Source organism: Trichechus manatus, unplaced genomic scaffold, assembly GCF_000243295.1.
Source record: "Trichechus manatus latirostris isolate Lorelei unplaced genomic scaffold, TriManLat1.0 scaffold00149, whole genome shotgun sequence".
In the NCBI taxonomy this organism is placed as follows: Eukaryota; Metazoa; Chordata; class Mammalia; order Sirenia; family Trichechidae; genus Trichechus; species Trichechus manatus.
Genome location: NW_004444085.1, coordinates 4,792,630 through 4,817,936, shown reverse-complemented (window position 1 = coordinate 4,817,936; position 25,307 = coordinate 4,792,630). Strand labels below are relative to the sequence as shown.

General features: G+C 39.7%; 1 protein-coding gene across 3 annotated transcripts in view; it reads right to left on the bottom strand.

Annotated features, from left to right (window-relative positions):
• DIP2C (disco interacting protein 2 homolog C) overlaps positions 1 to 25,307 on the bottom strand; it is a 372,164-nt gene that overhangs the window by 191,285 nt on the left and 155,572 nt on the right. For all 3 annotated transcript variants that reach the window (XM_023740166.1, XM_023740165.1, XM_004385883.3), the window contains 3 exons: positions 22,992 to 23,085; positions 22,687 to 22,806; positions 20,657 to 20,771 (listed from right to left, as the gene is read on the bottom strand). In XM_023740166.1, the coding sequence (XP_023595934.1) occupies positions 20,657 to 20,771; positions 22,687 to 22,806; positions 22,992 to 23,085 (329 nt within the window). The remainder of the gene's footprint in view (positions 1 to 20,656; positions 20,772 to 22,686; positions 22,807 to 22,991; positions 23,086 to 25,307) is intronic.

Sequence of the window (25,307 nt, the reverse complement as noted above, 5' to 3'; positions counted from 1 at the left end):
TTAGTAACCCTCAGCTTAGAAAGAGCAAAGGAGTTCCCTCCACTAACGATATTCATTATAGTACAGTAAAACCTGCGAAAGTCAGAACCTGTGTAAGACGGATACCTGTCAGAGAAGGAAAACTCAAATATTTCCCACTAAAACAAACAATAGAAAAGAAGACTACAACCTGCCAAAGGCAGAAAACCTGCGAGACCCAGAAAAACAAGGCAGTCCCATCAAGTTCCGGCTCTCACAGGTGTCACTGTTTATATGTAACAGATGATTATACAAATACATATATACACATACATATACATATATATCATTGTAGTTGGTCTTTTAAACTGCTTCATGTGTACATGGAAGATGGACAATGAATAAGGAAAACAGAAGAAGAATTGATGCATTTGAATTGTGGTGTTGGTGAAGAATACTGAATAGACCATTAAATAGACCATGGACTGCCAGGAGAACGAACAAGTAAGTCTTAGAAGCAAACCACCAGAATGTTCCTTAGAAGCGAGGATGGTGAGACTCCATCTTGCTTACTTTGGACATACTATCAGGAAGGACAAATCCCTAGAAAAGGATATTATGTTTTGTAAAGTAGAGGGTCAGTGAAAATGAGGAAAACCCTCAGTGAGATGGACTGACACAATAGCTAGAACAATGGACTCAAATATATCAAAGATCATGGAGATGGCACAGGACCAGGCAGAGTTAAGTTCCCTTATGTATATAAGGTCACCACGTGTCAGAGCCAACTCAATGGTAATTAACAACAACAGCAATGTATGAATACCGGTCATTTTTTAGGATGGCCTTAATTTCCTTTTGGAAGATTACCTTTCCTCTTCTGAGGGTAACATGATGGGAGGATAAGTCCAGTGGTGGCCTGCCTCTCTGAAAGTGTAAGGGGTCAGATGCGGCCTCTGGCAGGAGTGCTAGGAGGTGGGCAGAGTCGGGGCAGTAGGAGCCCGTGTACCAGCCTACTCTTCCTCCCTTGTCCACCATCACCAGGGTTCCAGACGGCACTGGCTTTCCCAAGTACCACTGGATTATGCCCATTTTTCAAGCAGGATACTTCAAGTTTCCAACGATTCTGTGAGCCCTGGAACCCTTCAATACATTCTTTTTTGTGTAAATTAGAGGCATTTTATGTTGTTTACAAGAGGAGTGACATTAAAATATTTAACAGTCAGGGCATAGGAACCAACTAGTCAGGCACAATACCCTCCAATCTGGAAGGGCGCTGGTTTTAAACAGCCCAGCATGCATACAGCTGTACTCTTGTAGCCCCGCTGGCATCTGTAGACCCCAACCTGACAGACTGTCTAAACAGCTTCTCCATAACTAATTCAGCTTCCTGATTTACATACTTTTTTTTTTTTTTTACAGAAAAGAATCCCAAAGTGATGTGTGTTCCAGAAAGAGCCAGAAGTAAAAACAGTAATCAAAAGAAACGTATCTGCAATTTTATCTTTAGTGATAACCATGGACAATAACTGAGTATCATGTCTAATTAAGTTGACCGAAATCCAAGTGAGTAATCATTTGCACTGAGCCATTTACTGCAAGTTCAATCTCTGCTTCATTACAAAGACAGAACAAGCCGTCCCTGGAAGATTATTAAAACACTAGACACAAAGCTTAGAAAACAAAGTAAAGGAAAATGTCAACGCTCAAACCCTTTAAATGAAGAGTAGTCTTCTACAGACCTTGTTTTGGAAATGAAATAGGACAATGTAGCAGCCAAACATTTGATTTTTTTTCTTCAAAAATATTCTGCAAATAATAACCAAAAATGTGAGAAGTGTAATACCTTCCCCACTAGACTTATGAAGACATGCAAGAAAGTGTCCATCGTGGTCCTAAGACGAAAATCCAAAAGCAAGTAATGACGATTAGCCTTTCCTAGACCTCAATCCAAAATGGCTTTAATAGAATACATTAGAGCTATTTTCACTTAATAACCTAACCTCTGACCTCTTATACTTGGAAAATTCACTTCAAGTCTTTGGTATGTTTCAGAAAAGAAAATAAGCACTGAAGCCAAGTGTGCAGCAGGAGTTTAAGAGCACTAGCTCATTTTTCAAAAACATTTCAAAATTAAGAATTTGTCCCAACCTTTCTGTGGAACATGATAATTCACAAGAAACTTCAGACAGGAAGAATTTTTCCTTCTAATGTATGTTACAGACAAGCAACCTAGAGTAGGAGCATGATAATAAAGATGCAATAGTGAGTGCTGTTTTCATCAAATTTATTTGAAAATGGCTTAAAAACAAATAGATAAGAAGCAAGGACAATGAAAGAAATAGATTCTGATCAAAAGACGAGCATTCTTTCTCCCCTGAAGATGCTCACCACTGCATCGGGGCTTCATGGTCACCTAACTTTACCTTCCTGCACTCAGAGCGCCTGAGTGCAGCAGCTAATTATAGAGTATTCTTTCATATAATCACCAGAGTTGAATAGTTCGAATATGTGTCATATGCATAATAATTAAAAGTTAGCAACTTTCTGTATGACTGAGGAATGTGATTAAGGCATAGGAAAGCCAACTCAACATATGAAGTCTTAACTGAGTGTTTATTTTGCATCTTTGATTAAGCTATTAGTCCTAATTCTATTTAGAATACTTAAATTGTGCTTTTTAAAAAATCCTTTCAACTGTGTTTTTTCCCCACCCTGTCCTTCAATTTATTCAGGAGAAATACTCTGATTATACCAGTCAGAAAAATGACAACACCTGAGAATACGTGCAGGCCTAACAGCAGCAGCCACAGCCCTGGAGGAAGGGCGTGCACTGCATCCAGTTAACAACTCAGCTCCCTCAGGGCTACTCACAAAAGCTATGGGGCTGCGGGTAATTTTAATATAAATGTCCCACCTGCATAAAGTCAGGTGAGATGGTGGAAGACATGTCACACTATATTTACATCTATGTCATGGTCAAATTGTTGCCTGTCCAAAGCTCTAACAATTTATATTTATATTAAAAACCACACACTGCTCTTGGACTTTCGGTTGGTTGCAGGCTTCCTTTACATACGTTACAGTCTGGAGTTTGCTCCTGTGAGAAGAAATTAGCTTTTTCCACACTCCCTCAACTCCTTCTCTTGCCACACAGACCATCAGTATAGACAGAGTTTCAGGCTGCTGCCCAAGACCTCCAACTGCTTTGCTCTTGAGAGTGACAGCTTTCCCTGGACCGGCCTTCTTGTGGGTTATCAAAGGTTGACAATAATGGTATACAGTCTTTCTACTATTAGGCTATTAGTATCACCTAGACCTTCAAGTGAAATTAAAACAAACAGAAAAACAAAACCACACATGACTCCAATTATGTAAGCCACAAACTACATAATAGCCCACATATATGCATGGATACAGAGTCCCTAACTGGTGCAAAAGGTTAACATGCTAGGCTGCTAACTGAAAGGTTGGAGGTTCAAGTCTACCCAGAGGTGCCCCCGAATAAAGGCCTGGTGATCTACTTCTGAAAGATCAGTCATTGAAAACCAAATGGAGCACAGTTTTACTCTGCACACGAGGTCGCCATGAGTCGGAGTTAACTTGACGGCAACTGCTACTGGTGCATGGATATATCATGTATACAGATGTACAGGAAAAAGCCTGACTGGTAACAGCATTTATTTCAGGCAAATTGTGTAGCATCGGCAGATACAAGTGACGGGAAGAACTTTTGCTTTACATACTTCTGAATTTTTCTTTCATTCATTTCAAAAATATTTATTAGGCAGCAACTATTTATCAGGCACTATTCTAGTCAGATAAAGATGTCTGCCCAAGAAACTGATATTCTGGTGGTGGAGACAGATAATAAAAAATAAATATAATTTAAGCCAGTACGTTATATTGCACATAAGAAGTTGATAAATGCTACAGAAAAAAGAAAAATACAGCAGGGTAATGAGTTATGCAAGTATGGAGAGGAGCACCCCAATTTCAAATGGTGTGGTCAGGTGTCCTCTGAGCAAAGCTCTGAGGAAGGTGGCAGTCTGCTGTCTGGGGAAGAGTATTCCAAGCAGAAGGAAGAGCAGTATGAAGATGGGAACATGCTTGGGTCACTGGGAGAACAGCAAGCAGGCAAGTGTGGCTACATCTGAGCCAGCAAGAAGAGAGTGGCAGGAGAGGTCAGAGGATGAGAAGGACCGCTGCAGGGCTCCAGCTTTTACCCTGGGGGTTGGGGGAGAGGCATGAGGACGCTTTGGCCAGACTATTGACTTGATCTGATTTACATTTTAACAAATCACCCTGGTTGCCCTGTTAAGAATGGAGGTGGGTGGTGAGAGGTGGTCCAGGGTAGAAGTAAGGAGACCACAGAGGCTCTTGTACTACTCCAGGTGACAGGTGATGCTGGCTGGCCCAGGGTAGCAGTAGTGAGCACAGTGAGAGTAGCTGGGTATATTCTGAATATATTTTTTAGAGCTCAGAGGATCCGTTGACAGGTTGGATGTGGTGTGTGAGAAAAGGAAAGGAATCAAGAATGATTCAAGATTCCAGCATGGGCAACAGAAGGACAGAGTCACTATCAACTCAAGGTTGGGGTTGAAGAGACTGGGAGTGGAGTGGTTTTTTTAAAAATGGTTTTTAACTGTAATACTGCATTTATACATTACTTATGATGTTATGAGAAAATAATGCATACTTATATTTACATTAGAAATTACATCCTCTGTGTCTCCTACACTCAGTGTCCAGGTGACAGTAGAAGTATACAGCCAATACAGTGGCCAAGATCTAACAGGTAAAAACTAGCGTCTGGTCCTGGCAGACTCCTGGATCTCACCTGGTGCTGCCTAATTTTCATGGACAGTAAAAAGCTATGAAGCCTCGTGCGGGGGGCAGAGAGGGCGCCGGTGTGCTGGATAGACGGTTCCAGGCTCAGAGACTCTGCAAGCTGGCAGGTTGGCCTCATGATCCAAACTCAGGACCACCTGGTAACATAGGTGGCATAGGTATTACTATCCTAATTTACAGATGAAAAATTTGGGTATAATCAGAGGTTAATTGGTCCAAAGTGACATTATTAGTAAGTCAAATAAATCTAATGATCTGTCTTTCCTACTGGGCAAGGTGGCTGTGAAAATCAAAATGCGAACATTAAAAAGCACTTCTTTACATCTGAAAAGTACTGGGCAGATGCAAGGTAATTAACACCATGCAAACACTCAGCAACCATTTGCTGACTAAGCAGTCTTGTGATGCAGCTTGTCCATATGATCCACAAATTCTTTTCTGACAGATTACTGATGGGATGCAGGTTGTAATTTCAAGTCATATCAAAAAACAAAATGAGTTCTAAAGGAGCACACTGGAGTATTAATTACAGCGTAAACTTTTCAACATTGTGCAAATGCACTTGATGTTTTAGGGCCACTCACCAGGCAATTCTTTTTTCATATTTCAACAAACCAAAAGTACTCTTCTTACTGAAACACTCCAAGAAGTGTGCTATTTGAAGACATCGTGTTTCTACAGAGCCACAGTACTTCTCTGGTATGTGAAATCATTCAGCCTAAAATCACTTGAAGTGCCATCAGGAAATAAACTGTCAGTTTTCAAAAAACTATACAGAACAATTTCTAACAATACCTACAGTCTGCTTCTTCATTTTAATTATCTCTAAAGGGATTTTATTCTAAATTTCAAAAACACACTCATTTTGTTTACAGGTATTTATGATTTTGAAATCCAAGAAGGAAGGAAAAGAGCGGCATTTAGGGTGCTAGTGCATGTTCTAAATAAACAAAACAGTTTTTAAAAAAAACCCAATCCTTTAAAATGTATTACAAGGATATTTCCCAGAAGTTATCACTATTTTGCTAAAACCATGAAGTCAGTAAGAAAGCAACAAAGATGGTTTAGAATTAAAGTTGTATTTTTTCCCTGTATATTTGTCATGGCCTCTTCTTATTTCATGCAGGATCCAAATGGAAGAGGTCACTATCACTTCATGTGTACTTGAGACACACAGGATCAAGAGACAGTCCTCAGAAATCCTCAGAACATACTAGACCATATCACCTCTTTTGCATGCTAATAAAAAATACAAGCTGTCCACAAGGACTCCATGGTAGTTTCTCTAGTCTTCACTTTAAAGCAGGCAACGTGGAAGCTTGAAGGCAATATAAGCAGAAACCTTTTAAAGCTTCAAGGTTTCAGCAAGGAGCAGGATAATGCGAAAGAATGGCTATAACCTAGCGGCAGTCTGAGGACTCTGAGAAGGCTGGCCATTCTCTCTCTCTCAGTCTCTCAGGAGGCAAGCATACTTGAATGATTTCACTCTCTGTTACCACAGGCAAATAAAGTTAACTGAGTCTGTGACTCTTGGCTTTGGACATACACTTACAACCATGGACTATCTGAAATACGACTGATGGCTCCAGTGGTAAAACAGCTTAAAATATCCGTAGTTATTTCTGACTATCATTTATATATTTGAGAATTGTGTTAACATGGATTCTCTTTGATTTTTTAAAACATTCTAAAAAGTTATACGGATAAAGACTCAGAATGTGACAGGCCAAGCATTAGATTTCTCCGTGAGGAAAAAATAGTGTCTTAATAAAAAAAAAAAAAAAAAAAAAGAAAAAAGTTCAGATTAATTACCAAAACAAAAATTACTTTATCAATGTGTGAAGACCAGAATATACAATGATTATAACCACAGGTTTAAAAAATCTAAGAGAAAAATTTCTTTATGTACAACTTTCTATTGTATATTGCTTTTTTCACAGAAGGAGCTAGCTACCATACAAATCATTTCCCTATCAATCAATGGTTTATAAGAAAAGGGAAAAAAATTAACCCTTCCTAGTTTATTCAGAATGCCAAACCAGGATTACACAGCTGACAGGTTTAAGTTAATTCACTTATTTTTTTATTGTACTTTAGATGAAGGTTTACAGAATAGTTTCGCATTGAACAGTCAGTACACATATTGTTTTATGACATTGGTTAACATCCCCACGACATGTCAACACTCTCCCTTCTCGACCTTGAGGACTTTTCTTTTGGTGAAAATCTACATAGCCAAAGTTACACCATTTCGAAAGTTTCTACATGTACAATTCCGTGACATCGATTACATTCTTCCAGCTGTGCTGCTATTCTCACTATCCTTTTCCAAATTATTCCATCACCATTATCTTAAACTCACTGTCCCCTAGGCTTCCCATCAAAATTTTTGAGTTGCTGTTGTCAATTTGATCTCACATAATTTTTTTTTTTTGTACCTTAGATGAAGGTTTGCAGAACAAAGTTTCTCATTAAACACTTAGTACACATATTGCCCTATGACAATGGTTAACAACCCCATGACATGTCAACACTGTCCCTTCTCAACCTTGGGTCCCCTCCTGCCTTCTAGTCCTTATCCCTGGACTGCTGTGCTTCATTAGTCCTGTTTTATGAGGCTGTCCAATCCCCGGCTGAACACTGAACTTCGGGAGGGGCTTCATCACTGAGCTAAAAGGGTATCCGGAGGCCATACTCATGGGGTTTCTCCAGTCTATCAGGCCAGTAAATCTGGTCTTTTTTTTGTGACTTAGAATTCTGTTCTACATCCTTTTCCAGCTCTGACCAGGACCCTCTATCGTGATCCTGGTCAGAGCAGTCAGTGGTGGTAGCCAGGCACCATCTAGCTCTACTGGACTCAGTCTGGTGGACGCCGTGGTAGCTGTGGTTCATTATTCCTTTGGACTAATCTTTTCCTTGTATCCTATTCTCTTCACTCTCCCTTGCTCCCGAAGGGGTGAGATCAGTGGAGTATCTTAGATGGCTGCTCACAGGCTTTTAAGACCCCAGACGCTACTTACCAAAGTAGAATGTAGAACATTGTCTTTATAAACTCTGTTATGCCAATTGAGCTAGATGTTCCCTGAGACCATGGTCCCCACAGCCCTCCACCCAGCAATTCAATCCCTCAGGGAGTTTGGATGTGTCTATGGAGCTTCCATGACCTTTCCTTGTACAAGCTGTGCTGGCTTCCCCAGTATTGTGTACTGTCTTACCCTTCGCCAAAGTTGCCACTTATCTATTTGTTTCCCCCCCACCCCTCCCATCCCTTGTAACCAACAAAGATTGTTTTCTTTTGTGTGTAAACTTTTACTTGAGTTATACAGTAGAGGTCTCATACAATATTTGTCCGTTTGTGATTGACTTATTTCACTCAGCATAATGTCCTCCAGTTTCACCCATGTTATGAGATGCTTCACAAATTCATTGTTGTCAATTATCTTTCTATAATACTCAATTGTGTGTATGTACCATAGTTTGTTTATTCGTTCATCTGTTGATGGGCATCTAGGTTGTTTCCATCTTTTTGCTATTGTGAATAGTGCTTCAGTGAATATGGGTGTGCATATGTCTATTAGCATGACAGCTCTTATTTCTCTAGGATATATTCCTAGGAGTGGGATTGCAGCTTGTAGTGCTTTTTTTGCGGTTCTGACCTTTTCTTTGTTCCTCTTACTCTCCTGTGCTGAGTTCCTTTTCCTCTTACTCTCCTGTGCTGAGTTCCTTTTGTTTGTGGATTTTTTTTTTCATTTCTTTTGTTTTTGTAGGTTTTGTTTTTACTGAGACTTTACGTTTTTCTTCTTTATTCTCGTGAGTAGGTTTGTTAACTTTCTTTGTGGTTATTGTGAAATTTACCCTTATCTTCCTAGAATTGAACCAGTCTATTATTACTTCGTATCGCTTGACTTCCTCTCCATTAGAAGGTTCTCTATACTTACACCGTTTATTCCCTCTTTTATTGTTCTGATGCCGTTGTCATTTACAGATTAACCTCCCTGGTTCCCTTTTGTAATTCTTTTGGTTTTGTATAGTCCTTAAGAGTTCATTTCCTAGGTTGGTATCTGGCTAGTACAATCCTGTGTCCTATATTCAGCCTGTGGTCTGATGTTGTTTGTTCTCAGATCGAAGGACTCCCTTTAATAATTCTTGTAAGTTTGGTTTGGTTTTTACGTAGACCCTTAATTTCTGTTTATCTGGAAGTGACCTAATTTCACCATCATATTTGAACGAGAGTTTTGCAGGATATATTATTCTTGGCTGGCAATTTTTTTCTTTCAAGGTTTTATATATGTCATCCCATTGCCTTCTTGCCTGCATGGTTTCTGCTGAAAAATCTGGGCTTAGTCTTATTGTTTCTTCTCTGTATGTGACTGTTTTTCCTGAGCTGTTCTCAGGATTCTTTGTTTGTCTTTGGTTTTAGTGAGTGTGATTATGATATGCCTTGGTGATTTTCTTTTGGGGTCTATCCTATATGGGGTTCGCGGAGCTTCTTGGATGGTCAGCTTTTTATCTGTCATGATATTGGGGAAGATTTCTGTCAGTAATTCTTCAATGATCCTCTTTGTGTTTTCTGTTTTCTCTGCCTGTTCTGGAACTCTGATCACTCACAGATTTTTGCTTTTGATTGTATCCCACATAATTCTCAGGGTTTCTTCATTTTTCACCATTCTTTTTCTGATTTTTCCTCAAAAAGAGCAGTATCCACGTATCTGTCTTCAATTTTGCTGATCCTATCTTCCATCGTTTCAAACTTTCTCCTCAGCCCTTCTTTGACACTATTTCTGAAATCTTGCTGTTTATCTTTTGGATTTCTAATTGTTGTTTTTGTATGATTTCTAGTTGTGAATTCATTATAGCATTTTATTCCCGTATTATTTTCTTGAATTCTTCCATTTTTTTGTCTGTATTTTCCATGAATTTGCCTGCCTTTTCCATGAATTTGTCCATTTTTTCCTCATTTTTGTGTTTTTTTTTTTTTTTTTGGTCTCAACTCTTGGATAATTTTGAATATTAGAGATTTGAATTCCCTATCAGTTAGGTCTAGTGCCTTTTCTTCTACTGGAGGGTCATCTGGTGTTTTATTTTGGATGCCTACTGGAACCATCCTGTCCTGTTTTTGTAAATGTTTTGATATTGTCTGCTGTTTTTGGGGCATTCAATGGTTATTTTCCTCATTTATTAACTGTAGATTTGTTTGTTTTGTCCTGCTTTTTCGTTTTATTTGGTTATGTCTGAGCAGGTGGGCTGTGAGTTCTTTGTTCGTCTATGGGCAAGATACTTTTCACCTCCTTCTCCCATGGGCAGGGTCAGTCACTCAGGGATGGTACAGCAGGGCAGGTCCAGCTTAAGGGGAGTTGCTGAGATGGGTTTTTTGTGGCATGTACCAGGGCTGACAGTGCGGGCCGGGAATCAGTGCAGGGCAGGTTCCAGTAGGCTCTGCCTGTGTTGCTTGGGAGTGTGATGTGCAGCACTTGGTGAAGGTAGGCAGGAAGGGGGGGTAGATTGTGATGTGTGGAGCAAAGATGGATATCTGAAAGATGAGAGAGAGGAGAGAGGTACAGGAGCCAAAGAAATACACACAAACAAAAAAAGAGTGCTAAGGGAACTTGCTATTGGAGTGGAGAGACGAGAGACTGAGAAACGGGGAAAAACAAAAATGAAAAAGAAAAATGAAAAAGGGTAAAAGAAAAAAAATGAATAAATCAAGAAACTGGAAATGAAGAAGGACAAAAAGGGAATAAGAGAGAGAAGAAAACTAAACAAAGAAATGAAAAAAAAAAAAAAAACCCAAAACAAAGAAAAAAACAAGAAAAAAGAAATGCCCCCAGGGATGTCCCTGTAGGTCTGCACAGAGTAAGAGACTAGCTTCCAAGCCACATGGTACTGCCCAGCTAGAAGGGGCTCCCAAGCCGAGAAAAGAAAAAGAAAACAAACAAACAAATCAAAACAGAACAAATCAGGGCAAACAAGCAAACAACAAAGCCCCAGGGGTCCCACCAGCATGGCGGCACAGTTCGGGAAGCAGTTTCACAGTCGAGCAGTGGTTCACAGCCTTTCAGGAAGAAGCAAAGATGGCGTGTGGAGCCAGGTATTTGAGAGAAAGGAGGGGGAGGTGGTGAGAGGTAAGGAAGAAATCTAAAGAAGTGGAAAAAAGCAACACCAGCAGCCAACAAAACGCACTCAGGGAGTTGGCCAGTGCAGGCGGGTGGAAGCCAAGTGGCACTGGGGGGAAGCTCATGCTTCCCGGCCAATATACTGTGGCTGCAGGAAACAGAGGAGGCTAAAAGGGGGTGAAGAAGGGTGGGGGATGGGAAAGCCAATACCGTGGGTTACTGGTTGTTCTGTCTCCTGCTGGTAGCTCCGTGAAGCTGCTTTCTCGTAGCTCCTGTTCACTGATCTCCAGTAGGAGTCCAAGATGGCAGATCCGTGCTGTGGTAGCTGATAGGGGACCTCTGCATGTATCTCTTCTCATGCACTGTTCTCGGTCAGTTTCTTTTTCCATTTGGTGCTCGGCTGAGCTCTTTATCTCTTCACTTGATGGTTAGAGATTCAAGATTGACGTGTGACTCTGCTTGACTTAGTTTTTCTGATCTTTGCTGCGGAGGGACGGCATGGTGCTTCTGACTATAGTGCCATGTTACCCGGAAGTCAATTCACTTATTCTTTATGGCTCCAGGAATTGACAAAACACCAACTGAGATGTTTCAACAAACAGATGCAGTGCTAGATGAGCTCATGCATCTATGCCAAGTAATCTGGAAGACAGTTACCTGGCCAACTGACTGGAAGAGATCTATATTGATGCCCATTCCAAAGAAAGGTAATGCAACAGAATGTGGAAATTATCAAATAATCATTGATATCACATGCAAGTAAATTTTGCTGAAGATAATTAAAAAACAGTTGCAGCAGTACATCTACAGGGAACTGCCAAAAATTCAAGCCAGATTCAGAAGAGGACATGGAACGAGAGATATCATTGCTGATGTCAGATGGATCTTGGCTGAAAGGAGAAAATACCAGAAAGATGTTTACCTGCGTTTTATTGACTATGCAAAGGCATTCCACTGTGTGGATCATAATAAATTATGGATAACATTGCGAAGGATGAGAATTCCAGAACACTTAGCTGTGCTCATGAGGAACACGTACACAGACCAAGAGACAGTCATGCAAATAGAACAAGGGGATACTGTGTGGTTTAAATTCAGGAAAGGTGTGTGTCAGGGTTGTATCCTTTCACCATACTTATTCAGTCTGTATGCTGAGCAAATAATCCAAGAAGCTGGACTATATGAAGAAAAATGTGGCATTAGGATTAGAGGAAGACTCATCAACAACCTGTTATATGCAGATGAAACAATCGTGCTTCCTGAAAGCGAAAAGGACTTATAGCACTTACTGATGATGATCAAAGACTATAGCCTTCAGTATGGATTACACCTTAACTTTAAAAAAAAAAAACCTCAGAAATGGATCAATAAGCAACATCACGATAAATGGACAAAAGACTGAAGTTGTCAAAGATTTCATTTTACTTGGATCCACAATCAACGCCCATGGAAGCAGCAGTCAAGAAATCAAAGGACATACAGCATTGGGCAAATCTGTTGCAAAAGACCTCTTTAAAATGTTGAAAAGCAAAGACGTCACTTTAAGGACTAAGGTGTGCCTGACCCAAGCCATCATGTTTTAAATCACCTCATATGTATGTGAAAGTTGGAAGATGAATAAAGAAGACCTAAGAAGAATTGATGCCTTTGAATTACGGTGTTGGCAAAGAATATTGAACTGCCAGAAGAATGAACAAATCTGGAAGAAGTCCAGCTAGAATACTCCTTAGACGGGAGGGCAGCGAGACTTCGTCTCACATACTTTGGACATGTTATCAGGAGGGACTAGTCCCTGGAGAAGGACATCATGCTTGGCAAGGCAGAGGATCAGCAAAAAAGAGGAAGACCCTCAACGAGATGTACTGATACAGTGCTGCAACAATGGGCTCAAATATAACAATGATTGTGAGAATGACTCGGGACTGGGCAGTATTTCGTTCTGTAGCATATAGGGTCGCTATGAGTTGGAACTGACTTGATGGCACCTAACAACAACATTGGCAAACTTTTCTATAAAGGTCCAGATAGCAAATATGTTATGCTTTATGGGCCTCATTGGTTTCTATAGCAACTACTCAACTTCGTTGTTACAGTGCAAAAGCAGCCACAGATAATACAGTAACAAATGGATATGGCTGTGTTCCAGTAAATCTTTATTTATAAAAACAGGTGGCACGTAGTTTGCCAACCTCTGACTTAAGGAAATATAGTCTTTTTATTTTGCCCCATAAAAGCAGTAAAGCAAATATTAACAGTAGCTAAAATTATCTTTCCATTTCTTTAATAGATTGTTTATGTGCTCTCTCTCAAGAAGCCCTCTTCGAGTAGGTACTTTCTGCCTTTGCTTACTGTGGTGTCCTCAGCACCAGAACTGAACGCATAGAAAAAGTACTCAATAAACATTTGCTGAATGAATAAATAAATAATATGGAATCAGAAACAAGTTAGAAAGCACAGGAAGAAGGGGAAAACAAAAGAACAAGAGAGCTTATAGCACATTCTTTAACGGCAAACTAACCAATAGCAAGAGAGATTTTATATCTATAGTTCCTATATCAAAGTGGAGTTAATGTATGTTTATGGTGAAGAATGTTAGATAGTTATGAATTAAGAGGCATTGGGGGAGAAGGGGATAGGAATTTAATATTCTGTAGTGTCCTACCAAGTTCTAACTATACACTGTGTTTTTTAATCAAATGTTCTTGAAAACTAGATGAACCCTATGAGATGTGTCCACCTTTGTTTTCTGGTTTACTGCAAAGCTGACAGGTACAGGGGCTTGTTTGGAACATAAGGGCCAGAGACCAGACTCCTACTCATCTACAGACCTCCTACACCTCTTTGGAATAATGTGAAGCAGTGAGCAAACCTCTAATGAAGGGCTCTGGGATTAAACTTGCTAAACCCAGGCTGCCTGCCATATGACAGGGCTGCTGGGAGCGGTGACCTGGGCTAAAAGCAGTGGAAAGGAGGAATGCTGTCCTTCACCCCCACCCCGCCAAAGGAAGTGGTAGGAAGCAGCAACATATATCTGTGTTAAGACGGCAAATGTGAGCCACTCCTCTTCTGCGAGGGAAGATACAGGAATCTGCAGTGCCATAGATCGCTTTTGTGCGGCCTTTCTAGCCATGGTCTTGTAACTCCCACCCAAGCAACTGGGCAGGACTGTGTGATAGGATAATCGTGGCCTACCAAAGGGCTTGGTAAGTTTTGCCATCTGCTAAGCTTGAAATGAGCCACCCCAGAGGCAGAAAAGTGAGAATCCCACCACTACCAAGGAAGAACAGCCAGGAGCCAGCATGCCCTTTGGACTCAAGATCCCTGTGCAAAGCAGCTCCTAGAAGTAGGAGACCAAGAGAGTCAACTGTAATCCCGAAGATGGGGAGAAGGAGTGACAGGAGAGACCCAGCAGCAGAGACCCGGCAGCAGGAGATGGTGGGGTGGGCTTCCTGGTCCATGGAGAGAGAAAGCTGAGTTCCTCTGGGCAGAGGCCTAGGGCCAGGGAGAGGTGTGCCTGTAAGCGCGGCCGGGAGAACGCTGTCCTGATGGAAGATCTGTGTCCTTGAGTGTTCCTGAGCCTGAATTGTAACCTGTTACTTCCCTTATAAGCCTTATAATTGTGAGTTCTGTGTGGCCATTGCAATGAATTATGGAACAAGGCAGAGAAGTAAAGAGTGCTGTGGGAGGGTCAACTGGTGTCAGAACTGGTAAATATGGCAAAGAGAGGAGGCATGTCTGACCTCTGCATCATAGGGATCAGCCTTGGGCTGCTGATCTTAATTCTCCTTCCCCCTTGTGAAGTTATAGGAGGTCAGACGCCACCCCCACACCATTTTAACAGAATCCCAAAAGGAGAGCACACAGGGACTGCCATGCTGTGAAAAGAAAAGTTCAGCAGACAACTAACTTTTGGCTGTACTCATTTTATAGTCATCAAACAAAATTCCATGAAACTTGAATAAAAATGCAAAGCTAAATCATTTACAGAGACTACATCAACTAGATTTTGGATGGCAGTAATTTAGTCACAGTTTGTAAGCAGAGAAAAAAAAATTCCTGTCAATTGAGACAATCAAGTAAAAAATTCTATGTTCTAAAACTCAGGCAAGAAAGTTAGACTTATTATTTTACAAACACTCACTAGGCACAAGGGTTATATCTAATTTTTTACTCTATTTCCAGAGAATATGGGGCTATGTACCTTGCAGATTCTCAGTAAAAACCTGATGATAAACTGACTCTTGGCAAGAAGTCATACCTGGTACAACATCTGTTTAGTCTTATTATACTTTTTACCATAACTTTCAAATTATTTTTTTCATTCCATGCACATTTTAAACCTAAGAAAATTATGCTAGTACACTGTTTCTGGGTACTGTAGCTCCATGAGGTGATGGTTGTAGAGCACACAGAAATAACACCCACCGCATACCAGGTGCCTGCTTGGTGAAGATCCTCTTAGTAACCATATCTGTAGCTCTATTGGTAACAGAGACTAAGAAGAGAGTGGTTGGTTTTGCTGGGCTTGTCAACCATAGGAACGGCCAAACGTTTGTTAAATGCAAACAAGGTGAATAAATATAATTCTTGAGAATGATGAAATATTTGCTTGTTATGTCATGCATGCATAAACAAAATCTTAAATGCAGAGGACTTTAGAGACAGCAAGAACATTTGTCACCCCCTAGTGTAACCTACTTATTTTACAAATGAGAAAAATGAGGCCGAGAGAGGTTTAGTGCTTTGCTCAGGGTCATATTTCTCCTAAGTGCAAAAACGAGTTCAGTGCTTGAAATCGACACTGTCATTCTCCCAATCACAAACTTTTTCCTTTTTAACCCATTCTCTTTAATGACAGTTCAACTTCAGAAAAAAATAAACTGAATTTGCACAAACCATATGAGATTTTAACAATAAGGTCATCTGGGCAAAAATTCAGCCAAGGCGGTAACATCATATATTCATTTTCTGTATGATTAAACACCAATTGCCACCAAGTCAATTCTGACTCTTGGTGACCCCATGTGTGTCACAGGGTAGAACTGTACTCCCTAGGGTTTTTGGTAGCTCATTTTTTGGAAGTAGATTGTCAGGTCTTACAAGGCGCCTCTGGGTGGACTAGAAATTACTAACTTCTTACCATTGAATGCATTGACCATTTGCATCACTCAGGGGCTTCCCCGTATGGCTAGCACTACTTAAAACACATGGTAATGAAGACAAATGGTGTACTTCCTGATAGGTGGTATCTTGAGCCTTTTTTTGTAACAATCTCTCACAACCCCAAGACCTATGGTGAAAAAACTGCCACCCCATTGACAGCTTACACTGACAACTCTAATGTTAATCAACAGCTGTAACATTTTGGTTATTTTTATCCACTGTACCTATTCTGGTTCTAAGTTTTCTAGTGGTTATTTGAGAAACAACTGATAAGGTTCTGTAGTGGTGTAGTGGCTACAGGAGTCACGTTCAGAGTGTGAGTAAGAGGATAAGCAAAGGGACAAATAAGGGTCGGGCAAAGAGAAGTATATGGTATTCAGAAGCAAGGAGAGGTGACGAACTCAGCTATTTTTTCTTAAGCTAATGAATTTTCTGTGATAAGGATCTATAATAAATGTAATCACATCTTATTAGAGGGGGCCCTGATCAAAGTCTACCATTTCAAACTCCCATAAGGAATGGTATCTAGAGGTTTATTTAATCCACATTGCATATTACCTAAAAGAGTGTTTCACAAATTATGGTATACCCACACAATGAAATACTACACAACGATAAAGAACAATGAAGCCGTGAAACATCTTATAACATGGAGGAAGCTGGAGGTCATTATGCTGAGTGAATTTAGTCAGTCACAGCAAGGCAAATATTGTATAAGACCACTAGTACATGAACTCAAGAAAAGGTTTAAACACAGAAGAAAACATTCTTTGATGGTTACGAGGGTGGGGAGGGGGGCGTTATTTCCTAACTAGATAATAGATAAAAATTATCTTAGGTGAAGGGAAGGACAGCACACACTACAGGGAAAGTCAGCACAACTGGACTAAACCAAAGCTAAGAAGTTTTCCAAATACAATCAAACACTTTGAGGGACAGAGTAGTAGGGGTAGGGGTCTGGGGACCATGTTTTCAGGGGACATCTAGGGCAATTGGCATAACAAAGCTTACTAAGAAAATGTTCTAAATCCTACTTTGGTGAGTGGCGTCTGGGGTCTTAAAAGCTTGCAAGTGGCCATCTAAGATGCATCAACTGGTCCCAACCACCTGGAGTAAAGGAGAATGAAGAACACCAAAGACACAAGGAAAGTATTAGCCCAAGAGACACAAAGGGCCACTTAAACCAGAGACTTCATCAGCCTGAGACCAGAAGAACTAGATGGTGCCCGGCTACCACCAATGACCACCCTGACAGGGAACACAACAGAGAGTCCCTGACGGAGCTGGAGAAAGGTGGGGTACAGAACTCAGAAGACCAGACTTAATGGTCTGACTGAGACTGGAGGAGCCATGGAAACTATGGCCCCTGGATTCTCTATCAGCCCGGAACTAAAACAATTTCTAAGGCCAACTCTTCAGACAGGGATTGGACTGGACTGTGGAGTATAAAGTGATACTCATGAGGAGTGTGCCTCTTAGCTCAAGTAGATACAAGCGACTAAAAGGGCAGCTTCTGTCCAGAGGTGAGATGAGAAGGCAGAGAGGGTTAGGAGCTGGTTGAATGGACATGTGGAATCGGGTGGAAAGGAGGAGTGTGCTGTCACAGTATGGGGAGAGCAATTAGGTTCACATAACAATTTATGCATAAATTTTGTATGGGAGACTAAACTGAAATATAAACTTCATTTAAACTACAACAATTAAAAAAAAAAAAAGTGTTTCGTCTTTGCCAAAATTTTGAAACCACCATTCCCAGCTGATTTATAATTTTATGAACTCAAACTATACATGCTCATAGTGCAGGCACTCCCTTTTTTAAAAATTTATTGAGGTGCAATTCACATGACATAAAATTAACCGTTTTAAAGTGAACAATTCCACAGCATTCAGTATGTCCACAAGGTTGTACAACCACCATCTCTATCCATTACTCTGAAATAAAATCCCCTACGCATTAAGCAGTTTCTCCCCAAGGCCCTGGCAACCACCAATCTGTAAACAAATACTCTTTCATATTGCTTATATTTATTTATTTGGTTGACTGATTCTTGGTTTTGCACCTGAGCCCCACCCATCATATGGGAAACATCTCATGGACCAGGATCATTCTTTTCTTACGGAACACACATGGCATAAACGGCTGCTGCTTAATTTGCCTATTACTGGTCCTAAATTTTAACCCTGGACAATTTTCCTCCTTTGCTAACCCCTTCTCTCTCTGCCAATCAACTCTGGCATAATCCATGTTACTTACCTTAATCATAGTGAGTCGTTTTTACAAAAAGCAAATAATGAAATCATTTGATTATAACAACTCTGAATTTTCTACAGATGTGGATGATTAATTTTGCGAATTACCTACAGGAATTGTATAATCCTAGTGTTATTTTACAGAACTGCAGAATATTAAAAATTTACAGTTGGCAGGAAATTAAGATTACCGAGTCTGATTCCTTCATTTTGCGGGAGTCTAATTCTCTCATTTTTTTGAGAAGTTAAGTGACTTGTCCAGAATCACATGGCAGCTCACATGGTAACCACAAGCAAGGCTTGTCCCAAACCTGGAACTCCTGACTCTTTTGGTCCCCACCAAGCTTCCTGAAACTCTATCTTTACGATATCCATTAGTGTTCAAACTAGACACTATCTTTTTTATTTGATTCTCTGAAAAACATAACTGTGACAGTAAATTTGCTACTACAACCCTGTTTGCATTTTGTATTCCAAGGTCAAACATAAATGTCAGAAGATTATTCGCAGTATGCCTTTTGTTATTAGGATAACAGGCCATCCTTTTTAAAAATAAAGATTGAATTTTGGTAAATGGTACCACAATTCCTCATCAATTTAAATTATGTTACAGAGTTTTAATTGCTGGTTCAATTGAAATTAAAAGTTGCTTCTTTTAAGATTTTCAATTTCTCAGAATGTTGGTCAAGTAGCCCAGTGAATCTTACGTTTAACAAACACCTAAAAGCATCAGAAGGCTTCTTATTTAAGAATTTTTTTTAAACTTTTTTTTATTGTGCTTTAAGTGAAAGTTTACAATTCAAGTTAGTTTCTCATACAAAAAATTTATACACACATTGTTATGTGACCCTAGTTGCTCTCCCTGTACTGTGACAGCACACTCCTGCTTTCCACCCCAGATTTCCCGTGTCCATTCAACCAGCTCCTGTTCCTTTCTGCTTTCTCATCTCACCTCTGGACACAAGCTGCCCGTTTAGTCTCATGTAACTACTTGAGCTAAGAAGCACACTCTTCACGAGTATCATTTTATGTCCCATAGTTCAGTCTAATCTTTGTGTGAAGAGTTGGGCTCGGGAAAGGAAAACTCTTCTAGTGAATATTTTTGGGAAGCCAAATCTTTCAGTAATACAGGGCAGAACTCATTCAGTGAATTTTCTATGTCATCCATTCTTAGAATGGGGTTACGCAAAATAAAATATATTTAGAGATAGAACCTAAAGATATTGGAAAATTAGTCATGTTACAAGGTTGAATTATTTAAATTATACAAACATTTCTCATATTAGTGTGGAAGGAGCTGTGGTGGCACAACAGTTAAGCGTCTGGCTGCTAACCAAAAGGTTGACTGTTTGAACCCACCCAGCTGCTCCTGGGGGGAAAGATCTGGTGATCTGCTCCTGTAAAGATTACAGCCTAGAAAATCCTACGGGGCAGTTCTATTCTGCCATACGGGGTCACTGTGAGCCTAAAAATGACTCGCTGGCAGACAACAACATTAGCGTGGATCATCAAGAGCTGAATGAATAGTTGACATCTGACTTTAAATGATGATGATGATGGCCAAACAGGCCTCCCTAGTATCCAATTTTGAGAGTACTGACTGTGTTGAACATTTTTCACATCCTCACCTGGGTAGAATGACAGTTTATATCTTCCAAACAACTTCCTTCCCCAGCACTATATTGCTCTGAAGCAGGCTGTGATGGCAAGTGACTTATGACCAGGGACACTGTGGGTAATGCTTAGGCGTAGCAAAAGCACCCTAGGAAACCGAATGTCCACAGTGGGGAAAAAATCTGCTTATCACAGACCAGGGATCCCTTTGATGTGCTAGCAAGCTACTCAAAATCTCAGAAAAATCAGTGTTTTTGAAAGCACAAATACATGCAGTGTTCCAGAGGGCAGAAAATGAGGACAGCATAAAAACTGCGTGTTAAAGGGCATGTGCTTTCCTACAGAACTTCAAATTCAGACAACATTTATTCTACTCTACCCCAAACTAAACCTGAGACTAACACAAGCAAACGAAAACCTGAGTCCTCTGCAAAGTAGTAAGATACTACTTACTGTTTATCCTACCTCTAGATAGCTTTTCACTTACTCTGGAATTACAATGAAACTGTAGGGATTGAAAAGTGTTTTTCTAACTAATCTATCTAAACATATAGGATATAGAGGAAAAATACTCATCTTGAAAAGGTTATTGATCTTGTTTTTATTCTCACACTAAGCATTAACTATGGTAAGATCTCCAGGTCTCCCTTTGCTGCTTAATTACGACCACTTTGTAGGCTGTCCACTTCAATAATGCAACCTGGTACCTTCGGATGGCCACAGTGAGAGCCTCTGGCGAGCTGGCACAAGGACAAATGACCTCCTGCCGTAGACCTTTACTTTGGAAGACATTGAGAAATGCATCACAAGAAGAAATAGACCCTGGAGTGAAAAAGTCAAAGACAGGGGAAAACAATCAGACAGGTGAAGCAATGCAATTTATTTAAAAAATATTCAATAAAATATTTTTAAACACAGAATTTAGGCATACAGGGTGTCTTAGTTATCTAGTCCTGGTATAACAGAAATACTACTAGCAAACAGCTTTAACAAACAGAAATTTATTCTCTCACAGTTTAGGAGGCTAGAAGTCCAAATTCAGGGTACCAGCTCTAGGGAAGACTTTCTCTGTCAGTTCTTGGGGAAGGTCCTTGTCATCAATCTTCCCCTAGTGTAGCAGCTTCTCAACACAGGGATGCCAGGTCCGAAGGATGTGCTCTGCTCCTGGCGCTACTTTATTAGTGGTATGAGGTCCCCCTGTATCTCTGCTTGCTTCTCTCTTTTATATCTCAAAAGAGATTGACTCAAAATACAATCCAATCTTGTAGATTGAGTCCTGCCTTATGAACACAACTGCCTCTAAACCTGCCTCATTAACATCACAGACGCAGGATTTACAACATACAGGAAAAATCACAGCAGAGGGCAAAATGGTGGACAATCACATAATACTGGGAATCATGGCCTAGCTAAGTTGACATACATTCTGGGGGGACACAATTCAATCCATAACACAGGGAGTTCTTGTTAGTTGCTGCCAGGCAAGTTTATTTATATATAACTTATCATTTATGCTACATTGAAAAATACTTTATTTAATGCAATTTATCACTTAAGTTACAATGAAAGATGACAGTATTCTCAAACTTATAGCAAAAGGGGAAGAATACTCAACGATTTTTAAAAATACAGCTTTTATACCTAAAATATTTTTGTGGACTGATGAAGTTAACTTTAATAACCTTTTCTTAGACTTGTTTTTATCATTTTCAATATGTATGTTCCATGAGATAAGAAAATCTAAAGTAGATGAAGAAAATTATCCTCTATGTTAACCTGAATGATGAGATCCAAGTATAATTACTATAAATCTATTAGTCAAGTTACTTCTAAATGCAAATTTACCTTGCTTTATGCAAGGCACATTATTCTGTAGAGTTACAATTTTGTGTTAAAATAGCTCATGATTTATGGAGTTATTTTATAAATGGAAGAATCATTTAAAAATGAATACTAACTTAACTGTTTGCAAGTCCACTTTTGTATATCAAGCACTCTTTAAGAAAGTATATGCTGCTTTCATCTACAAATGCATACACTGCACAATTTGCAATGTGGTCAGAAACATTTCACATTCAATTTAAAACACTTTGCTTCAGGCTTTACTTTGCTTCATTCTTTGTGAGAAGAGCTGCTCACAAAACAAGTTAGGTGGGTTTTTGTTTCAATTTACTGAAATATTTCTCAAGGTATATTAATAATATTTTGTGGAACTATAATTTATTTTATCTGGGTATTCTGCTGTAAGATCTGACAATGAAATCCCATTAAAAATGACAAATTAATTTCCTGATCAAGTAAACTAGTAAAAATAATAAAATAGTAACAGTTAACATCTCTTGAGCACTTCACCCATGCCAAGGAACTGTACATAGGGATTACTGTATTTAATTCTAATAAAACCTTAGATGTAGATATTGTTCTACAGCTCAGGAGTCAGAGGATGAAAGTTAGGAACTTTCGCTATAGAATCAGGAAGTAGAAGAACCAGAACTTGACCCAGGGCTGCATGTCTCCAGCCTCCATGTTTTTAACTACTATGTTCTTAACCATGCACCTCAAGGCTGTATAATACCGTTTGATCATTATTTTAAGACCTCATTTCTTAACTAAGATAAAGACTAAAAAAATAAAAATCAAAGCACAAAGAATGAAACATACCCTAGAAAATGAGGACCTCTACTGCCTGCCTGCCTGCGTGCCTGTCTTTTAAGCTAACAATATAAACATCACTTACAGGGATTTGCACCGTCAGCCACTATTAACATTCGGAGAGAGGAGAGATTGATGTCTCTTTGATCTCTATGTGCTACTAATGCCCAATGCATGTCCCTTGATTTTACACAAGCCACTTTTGCTAAAAAGAAAAACAGAAAGTAGTAAGTTAATATGTACCCCCATCAGATATTTAAAAACAGAAGTAATTGTGCTTGACAAGCAAATGGTAAATAATCTTAGGTGACATTCACTGCACATAAATGTGGGTGTCACCAAAACAACTGTCAGAAGACTCTGGAGACCACCTGAGTGTGTCAGCCTTACCTTTGTACTGGCAGACCTTCTGTATCCAGGACAGAGGGTTCACCTTCATTAAAGAGTATGGGATGCTGATTACATGCATCATGTTCATGACGCTCTGAAATCAGAATAAAATAAACATACACAGATGTAAATATATTGCCTGCAATATATTAACATAGCAGGAAAGGGCTATCTCCTCCACAGTGGGGAAAATACATCTAGCCAAGGCTCAACAGGCAGAAGAAAATGGACATGTGAGGTTTCAACTAGGTACTCCAGGTGAGAAGCATGTTATTGTTGTTAGTTGCCATCAAGTCAGCTCCTACTCATAGCAACCGTATGTATAACAGAATGAAACATCGCCACATCCTGAGCCATTTTCATGATCGTCAGTATATTTGAGTCTATTGCTGTGGCTACTGCACCAATCCACCTCATTGAGGGTTTCCCTCATTCTCCCTGACCCTCAGCTTTATCAAACATGATGTCCTTTTCTAGTGATTAGTCTTTTCTGATGACGTGTCCAAAGTAAGCGAGTTGAAGTCACGAAAGGGGGTTATTAAACCATCAAGTATTCTGAGGGTGAGTGGACTGCTGATAATTATGAGGCTTCACACTATCAGAACATGAATCCTGGTACAATCCTTTAAAAGAACTTAAAGTGAAAGTGAGCTCTAAAGGTTATCTAGTCCTCTCTGCTTTTGCCTTTCCTAAACTGTTCCTAATGGAATTCAAGTATTTAAGTCCGAATCCTTTTTTAACATAAAATCTTTAATTGAATGACCATGAATGATTTTTTCAACAGCCTTTCACATTCTTGAAGTGTAACTGGGTCTAGTATCTTATACTAAAATTGTATTATTAAAGTAAACTTCCTGAATTAAATGCCACACTGAGATGTGAAGGAGTAGTGGAAAGTTTGTCTCAGTCACTCTCAGTCTTCCAGCTAGATTTGCTTACATAGATCAGGACTCAAAAGGTTTCCTTTCCTTAAAAGCGATGAGCAAATACTTAGATGGTTACTACCTACCTGCTGTAGTTGGGACTTACACAACTACTTAGGCATCACAGAGGACATACTACACAAGTAGAGCTGAATGAAGCTACAGGGACTGTAACAAGGTAAATATTAGACGAAATCTTTCTATCTGGCCTTTAGCATATTAGTATTCTCATATATATTGAGGGTGGAGGTAGAATGAGGGGACACAAGACCAGTATGTAGAGCCAATGATTCAATTCAAGAAGCTCGAAGTCAAAATGAAAAGAAAATATCTACCTTTCTAGGAGGAAGTTCTGTCAGCTGACCAGAACGCACCTCTGTCTTCCCTAGTGCACACTTCTGCTCACCCTTGGCTTCCTCCCCATTCCATGCTGGGGGGAGGTAAGAGCATCCTTCAGACTGATGCCATAAAAGACTGTGAACTGCTATCTAGTCAAAGGTTTTCCTTGCTCTAGAAAATGGTAGAAGTCTCTGGTTGTAAATAATTAACACACTCAGCTGTTAACTGAAAAGTTGGAGGTTCAAGTCTACTCAGAGGTGCCTCAGAAGAAAGGCCTGGTGACTTGCTTCTGAAAAATCAGCCATTGAAAACCCTAAGGAGCACAGTTCTACTCCGACACATATGAGGCTGCCATGAATCAGAACTGACTCAATGGCAACCAGTTTAGAAGGTGGCACAAAAGAGACTCACTAATTACTAATTACTGCAGTAACATAAACAAACAAGGTGACAATATGGACAAGGGAGTTACTTAAGCAGAGGAAATGATATTACAAACACCTTGACAGCCAGATTGTCATTACTAACACTATAACCAAAAACCTGGTGCATCTCTAATAGTAACTCTAACAGTAACAGTGATAGCAATTTTCTGTTACTGAGGACATGATAATTGAAACAAATGAACATGTAGGTGTATTAGGTGCTTATTAAACATTAGGCCACATAATTCTCACAGTGATCATGTTGGATAGGTATTATTAATCTCATTTACAGATAGGAAAACTGAGGGTCAAGATGTGAAGGTATTTTGATTCATTAATTCATCAGCCAACAAATGTTTCCTGAGAATAGGCACTATGTGACTTGCCTAAAGTCACATATATGGAAGGGCTGGGATTCAAGGCTGGTTTCTAATAATGGAAACTTCCTAACAGAAAGCTGCTATTATTGTTACTATCAGAGTTGCTATCATTATTAAACAGTGGTGTGGTGGCGTAGTGTTCTTTCCACTGTACTGCCATACCACTAGAGTGTAAGCATTTATAAAAGCGTATCTGTATTTTATCATCTAATAATACTGAATGAAAGAAATGAACTATGGCGTAGTGGT